The sequence below is a fragment of the Pangasianodon hypophthalmus genome, chromosome 18 (genome assembly GCF_027358585.1).
Source record: "Pangasianodon hypophthalmus isolate fPanHyp1 chromosome 18, fPanHyp1.pri, whole genome shotgun sequence".
NCBI lineage: Eukaryota > Metazoa > Chordata > Actinopteri > Siluriformes > Pangasiidae > Pangasianodon > Pangasianodon hypophthalmus.
Window position 1 is genome coordinate 9,542,289 of NC_069727.1, and position 7,672 is coordinate 9,549,960.

Here is a 7,672-nt window from a genome sequence, read left to right on the forward strand (position 1 = left end):
TGCGTCTCTTTGTCATTCTGTAAGCTGTATATGTTTTACTGCTCTACACCACAGCACAAGCCGATGCAGTGTGTCTGATGCGCTTGGTTTGGATTTGATTACATGCTGTGCAGGGATTCGGTGTGGCTGAGGGGCGGCCCAAAGAAGACCTGAAGAATATGGCGAATGCAGCAGGCCAGGCCTGCAGGGATTTCACACCACCAGGTGGAGAAACTCTCGAGCAGGTAAACTTCAGTTCATAGTGCTCGAATAAAGATTCTAGTTTGTGAAAGGACCAGGAATATCTAAGAACCTCTTGTTTGGTTTCGAATTTTTTTTTTTCAGTGCCACCACTTTTATAACACACCATTTATGTGTGTGTGTGTGTATATAAAAGTCAGGCTTTTTCTGCAGCTCAGTCTTTTTTCTTATTTGTATGTCAATTTCAAACATATAATTGGCTACAATGAGGTCTAAGCACTACAGAAACATGTTATTATATGTTATTTACTTAAAAAAGACAGAGCTGTTAGGATTTATCCTGATATCAGTATATTTATCTGGTGTTTCATTGAAACAGGTTTGTTTTCTAATCCTGGTCCTGGTTCACCACTATCCCTGCACATTTTGTGTGTTTTTCCTCCTCTAACTCAGTTCAACCTACTTTGTTAATTCGCTGATGAGATGGGAGCAGGTACCCCAGGACTAGGATGGAGAAACACTGATCTTTGTTTCCCCACTTCCCACCCCCCTCATTTTCCTTCCTATCTGGTCATTTACCAATTCCCACCCATTAGCTAACTCTCCCTGATCACATGACAGCTACAAACCAGGAAAGGTGAAGGCTCGCACGTGCTTCCTCCAAGACAAATGAAGCCAGCTAATGCATTTTTCCAATCTGCTGCTAATGAGATAGCACAGGGCAGCTGAATACACTTGGTGGAAAGCTGTAACTGCCCTCTTCCACACAGATGCTTGCAATTGCTTAGTGATTGATAGGGGAGAGTGATGTCCAGCCAGTGATGGCCAATTTTGCTGTCTTGGACTCACGGATAGCTGTGTCATCTTCGAGAGATCATGAGTTTGAATCCTGATGATGCCATAGCCATCCTTGATAATAGTACCGTTTTTCCGGGCAAACAATAAGTTGCGTGATCTGTTTTTCCTACATTAGTCAACATATTGTAATGCTGTAAGCACTCGGTCATACTTAAATTGTGAAAAGCTAGTTTGATTATCAAAATGGTAAAAGGATACTTGTGTGTGTCTGTGTGTATGTGTACAGGTAAAGACACGTTTTCGCAAGTTCCTCAAGTCCATGTTCCAGCGCATGCTAACTGACCACTGTCCCAGTATGTGTCCCAGTTCTAGCCCAGAGTTTCCAGAATTGCCCCTGCCAACAATCGCAGGACTCGCCCATGACGGGGTTGAGAACTTGCGTACCCACGCATTAGTGGTGAGCCACGGTGCCTTTATCCGCGTGGCAGTGCGTCACCTGGTGGATGGTCTGCACTGCAGCCTGCCCCAGGGCCTGAAGATGAGCCAGGTGTACTCAGCCTGCCCCAACACGGGCATCTGCAGGTTTGTCATCACACTTCGAATGGAAGAGAACGTCCCAAGACCTGTTGCACTCCACTGCATCTTCATCAACAGGAAGGATCACCTCGCCAGCCTCAAAGACTAGAGCTCGAGTAACAACCTAACAAAATCTGCATAGAGTTCAGAGACACTCTACGCTTCCGGTCATTTAAAACTCTAAGGACAAGCCGTCTCCTCTCTAACTATGGCGTTGGAAGGAGAGAGAAGTTTTCTAAGCATGTGATCAGTGTCATACTGTATTTTTTATTTATGGTCCTGAGATTTCTGTGTTACACAATGTGTATAAACGGTTTTATATTTACAGTGTAGAGTGCAAAGACAGTATTCATCTGAAACACTATTTACTGGGATAGTATTATGTATTATTAATGAACTGTATTATTAAGGGCAATGATGAGATCTGATCCCAGAGAAGCTTTGAGTTTTCTCTTGGAATGACAGGATGCACTTTTATATGCAATGCATAGAATTTTTCATGTGTGGGGAAAAAAAATGACATGTTAAATTATTTTATGCCATACAGAATAAAGTGTGATGAACAGTTTATATCTGAGTCTGTAGCTCACATTTTGAAAATTTGAAAAGTGCCAGAGGTGATAGTTTCTATGCATCACTATGCCTACCACAGAGATTTTAAAAATTTAGGTGGACAAAATGTATACATTTCACAGCTGCTATATAAGAGCAAATAGAACAACATTACTAAATCATAACAATACATGATATCTTAATACTTTATAACTGTGAATTGTTGTCCAGAAGATGGCACTGTACAACCGGACCGGGACAACTTAGAAAAGCAGCATCCCTGACAGAAGGACCAAGAGAGAAAGGACACGTCCTCGTCGCAGTCGCCCACGCTCTGGCCACAAGCAATCCCGGCCTCTCCCCTTCATTTTCCGTCCCTTGTTGGAAGCGTGATCTTCAGTAGCCTGTCATTTGCATGTCAGTGAGTAGGCGGTGGTCTGGTCTCATTTGTCACGCAGAGACGACCTGGATCGGTCCATAATCCTCCTGTCCAGAGAGTCTGCGGCCTCGCATTCCTGCCCTCCCACGGAACCTCCTACGGCGCCAAAAATATCGGGTGCAAGCCAAATCCATGGTCACATACATCACACTTATTAACGCATGCTGTCTAGAAAACTTGAACAGTTTGTTTCAGTCATTTGATGCAGCTGCACATAGAGAGGTGACCCTCAGGTAAACATATATGGCATGTTTGAGTTCAGGATTTGGCTGTACTACATGCCTACGTTGTCACTCGTGTGTACATGTGTGCATCTATAATTATATAGTATGGCCCTGGAGCATTATTTTTGATCCTTTGGCAAGGAAGAACTGCTGGAGATTGTCCAGCTTTCAGTAAAAAAAAAAAATGCAGCAAAGAGCACATGTCTAAGCACCCAAACAAAGTCATGTGAGCAGGATGTTTAGGGATGTGCACAGTATGTGGCTGCCTCTCGAGCATGTTACTTGCATAATGCTTTAAAAAAAAGCTTATGTCTAAACAGCTTTTCAGAAATTCTGGCTGGCCTGGCTTTTATGTCAAATTAATACAAATGCAGCAGTGGTCATAACAGGAAATGATGATCATGTAGGTTACATGACAGTTTACTTTTCTTTCACGTGAGCTTTGACTCAATGGAATAAAGAGAAGCAGCAAGGCCAGCATCTTCATAATGGTCACACGTCATCTCGTAGTATGAGCATGACTGACAATGTGGAGGATCTCACCATGATGCACTTGTTCACTGTGTTTAGCACAAACTCTATTCAGATTTGACAGACACACAAAGACATTGCTGTTTCCTAAAGGAAGGTTCCATTCTCCTATTTGCTGTCTAAACACAATAAAAAATGTATATTTTTGCTTACAATAACCCCATTACAAATCAAGCTTAGCATATCCTCAGGGTCTCTTTAGGTGAGTGTGTGTGTGTGTGTGTGTGTGTGTGTGTGTGGTGGGACTCTGAGGTTTGTGTGTGAGAAGTGGACACTTAATTCACTGTGGTGTAATGTGATGACTCTGCTGAATGCTTTAGAGGTCTCTAGAGCCTGAAGGGGTCAATATTGTCTTCTCAGGAGAAGCATTAATCACACACTATCTATATCCAAGTCATACAAGTGTGAAGAAGCCTTGGCAACTTATTATAAGCTATTTCATAAACAATGGGCTGGTTTCTTGCAACACACAATAAAGATTGTACTGTATTTAACTTATTGAGAATATAAAAATGACTGCATGAACAATGGAATCATTGTTTGCTAAATAATAACTGAAGAAAATCTCTCAGCGTCTTCTACATCCCCTTTTGAGTTGAAGGCATGTATACTTGAAAGGACATTAGATAACATCCGGACTGATTTGACATGCCTTGTGGTAGAAAAAGTATATTTACAGCAGTACTCTCCCTTTCTAATGAGGGCCAATCAGCCGCACCTCTGCCTTTAATAAGTGGTTTACTGATTGCACTTCCCTTGTCTTCTATATAAGGACAACCCCAACAGTCTGTACAGGGCTTTTCGGATATCCGGTCGCGAAGGCTGTGTCCTAGCCTGGTGATCTTCTGACTCAGAAAAGGCCACTGGGGTCAGGTTTCCTCCAGGCTCAAAGCAGCTCTAGACTACACTTTGACCACAATAGCTGCTGCCACTGCCGTTCATGGGGCCTGAGTGGGTAGCACAGAGAGTGTACATGGGCATTGTGTTTTTCCGGAGTTTATTTTCACCCCCCTGAGCTTCTTGACATAAGTGCACACTTTCGAAGCTTTGTGGTCTGGGAAGCTGATGTGCTAATTGCTACAGGGGGCGGGGAATGAAATTTGAGCAAGAGCTTGTTTAAGACCATGTTCCTAACCACCGGCTAAGCCCTTTCACCCCTGTGCGGGTGGCAGAAGTCTTAGGGAACATTATGTCTTCTGAGCCATGCCATGACATCCTACAAGAGCACTGGTTCCAATAAAGAAAAAGGAGATGACTGGTTGATGTAGTGCTCCAAAGTTCCAGGTTCTGAGCAGTCGTTAATTTTGCTTTCTCTATATTCCATACTCACTGCAAAAAAAAAAAAAGTATATCTTAGCTAGTGAAGATGTCTTAAATAAACAAAAAAAATTATCTAATATTTCTAATATTAACTCGTTTTCTATCATTATCTAATATTATGAAGCCTATTTCTAGACATATTAATTTCAAGCTTAAAATTGATTGTCTTGTTCTATTGCTAGATAATTTTGCTTCCTTCTAGAAATAAACGCTTGAAATAAACAAAAATATCTGCCAGTAGAAAAAGAGAATTTCTACCTTGAAACAAGTACGAATATCTAGAAATAAGCTTAATAATCTTATATTTGTTTAAAAACTCTAACAAAGATAAATATTAGTAGAATGTGCCTAGATTCTGTATATTTATACTGGCTAAAATATCATTTTAGTAAGTAATTTTTTTTACACAAGGAAGAACGAATGAAGTCATCATATTTCTGTGGATAATTAGAAACATCTATCTATCTATCTATCTATCTATCTATCTATCTAGTGAACTATAGTCCTCGTTGTGGCTGTAGTGTTTTAATTTGCTCTTTGGCTATTTATTTATTCTGAGCAGATAGTCTGCATGCAGAAGCTTAGACAAACTGTGTTGTAATGCTGCAATGCAGTGAATTATCCAGTAGAAATAATGGACTCCTCCTCCACCAGAGGGCGATACCTTCAAAAAAAGAAAACCCTTTTATACTCTATCTTTGCAAACTTTTGCTTCCTCAACAGTTTTGTGCTTTGACCTCCTCTAGTGATCCAGAATGTCTTATCATCTCTATCACTACCATTTTGCACTTTTGTGTTACTACCACATCAGATTGCAGAGATTAGAAGGCATTACTTGAAGTCAAAGGAACAAGATTACTCGATAAACTCATTAACCTGACACAAAGACTGAGGAAATGGTTTCCTATTTCTTTGCATAGTCATTACTGGGCTTGTAAAGTAATTAATTTGTGGTTACTGTGTCCACATAATGATGATGTGACATGAATATAAAGATATCAAGGATATCTGACAGTTTTGACCTTGTGGAGACAGTTGGCTGGTTCCCATGAGCAAAACTGCTTTATTATTATTATTATTATTATTATTATTATTATAACAAAACTGCAGTTACTGAGGTTAAGGTTTAGATTTAGGTGGAAATGTAGCATTAATTAGTCCTCACAAGGATAGTAAGGCAAATGTGTGTGTTTGTGTGTGTGTGTATACATGTGTACACACACTCCCCTTTCATCTGCAAAATTACCTTGCTCAACATTCCTGGCTTTCTGCCCCCACTAACCCACCCATTCCTAGCATGTGTGTCCTACTGGCACTCAAATCAGCCAGTGGGGAAAGGTGCTCATGCTTTCACACTCGCTTTGAGATAGCCGCCGGCGCACTTGACGCCTGAAGGGGGTGAGAACGTGCAAAGTGGCCCACGAATGTCTGATAGAATGTCTTACATTCCTGCGCTGGGCTCAGTAGCCTGGTGTTGGGTTCCAGCGGGAGAGATAGAAGAACTAGGATGCACTACACACTCTTCTGAAATCTGTTCCGCAGTTACTGGTACTTTCCAAACTAAACAACATCACTATTCTTAGAATTTTGCATAATTTCTAATCTAGTCAATATAATTCAACAAGATGTTATATAAAACCAAAATTAAGCAATTCAGCTTTTGGAGAAATCCTAAAAAAAAATTGAAATGTACACTCACTGAGCACTTTATTAGTAACACCTGTACACCTACTCGTTCATGCAATTATCTTATAAGCCAATCGCATGGCAGCAGTGCAATGCATAAAATAATGCAGATACAGTCTAGCAGCTTCGGGTAATGTTCACATCAGCCATCAGAACGGGGAAAAAATTTGATCTTAGTGATTTTGATCTTGGCATGATTGTTGGTGCCAGACGGGCTGGTCTGAGTATTTCTATAACTGCTGATCTCCTGGAATTTTCACACACAACAGTCTCTAGAGTTTACTCAGAATGGTGCAATAAAGAAAAAACCTCCAGTGAGTGGCAATTCTGCAGACGGAAGCACCTTGTTGATGAGAGAGGTCACCGGAGAATGGCCAGACTGGTTCAAGCTGACAGAAAGGCTACAGTAACTTAGATAACCACTCTGTACAATTGTGGCGAGCAGAAAAGCATCTCAGAATGCACAACACGTTGAACCTTGAGGTAGATGGGCTACAACAGCAAAAGATTAATCAACAACAGGATTCATATTAAGCTGAATGGTAACATGCTTGTAATACAGTGTTAATTGTTGCTGTCTCTCAATGACCATACCTGATTCAGTTAGTACAGTCCTCTGGGTGTATGTCTATACTAAAGACTATTGTAATGTTTATAATATAAAAATAGTTGAAACCATTTTCCATAAATATCTGTGCTAGTGGACTAATATCTCTAGACTAATTAATCAGGTCTTCCTTGCTTTCAGTCAAGAAACAGTAACCTGGACTGAAATTTCATTTCTGTGAACTCCTTCACCTCACCTTTGATCCAGAATCTCCTAATACTTTGAACAAGAAATAAAATTTGGAATTAAAATAATTAAATAATATCTTGTTTTATAGTAAATAATTGAAATTTTAGCAAACAAAGGCAAATTATAAGTGAATACAATGAGTCTATGATGTAGAGAACCATTTCTATTGTAAGATATATTGCAACGAATGGGAAAGGGGGATAATGGAGAAATGCGTGTGCACCACGGTGACCTTGTTTCCCATACCAACTCTATGAAAAAGAAGAGAAATGTGTTTTTTCCAGTGCCTGAATTTTTTTGGGATAGTTTCTAGGTTTTTGAGATGTAGTTGGGTTGGAAATTTTGCTGAAACCTGGCAACCCTGGCCTCACACACTGGCAAACACACTTGCTGTATCAAACACAGTTGAACAAAGATACATCTAAAAACCACTCAAAGCGAGCTAGCAGACTGTATGCTGGATGACTCTATGCTGTCAACACTCAACTGTTTAACTACAGGGTTACTCTAAAAATTCACTAGATAGCCCATAGCAAGTGTAATACCCTCTCTGCTTAATTCAGTAGGTTC

At 40.4% G+C, this 7,672-nt stretch overlaps 1 protein-coding gene across 1 annotated transcript in view; it reads left to right on the plus strand.

Annotated features, from left to right (window-relative positions):
- The window catches only part of tigarb (TP53 induced glycolysis regulatory phosphatase b), a 4,331-nt gene extending 2,207 nt beyond the window's left edge, over positions 1–2,124 (plus strand). Inside the window, exons 5-6 of the mRNA XM_026923359.3 lie at positions 114–224; positions 1,265–2,124. Coding sequence (XP_026779160.1) covers positions 114–224; positions 1,265–1,663 — 510 coding nt within the window. The 3' untranslated portion in view covers positions 1,664–2,124. The remainder of the gene's footprint in view (positions 1–113; positions 225–1,264) is intronic.
- Positions 2,125–7,672: the final 5,548 nt, after the last annotated feature.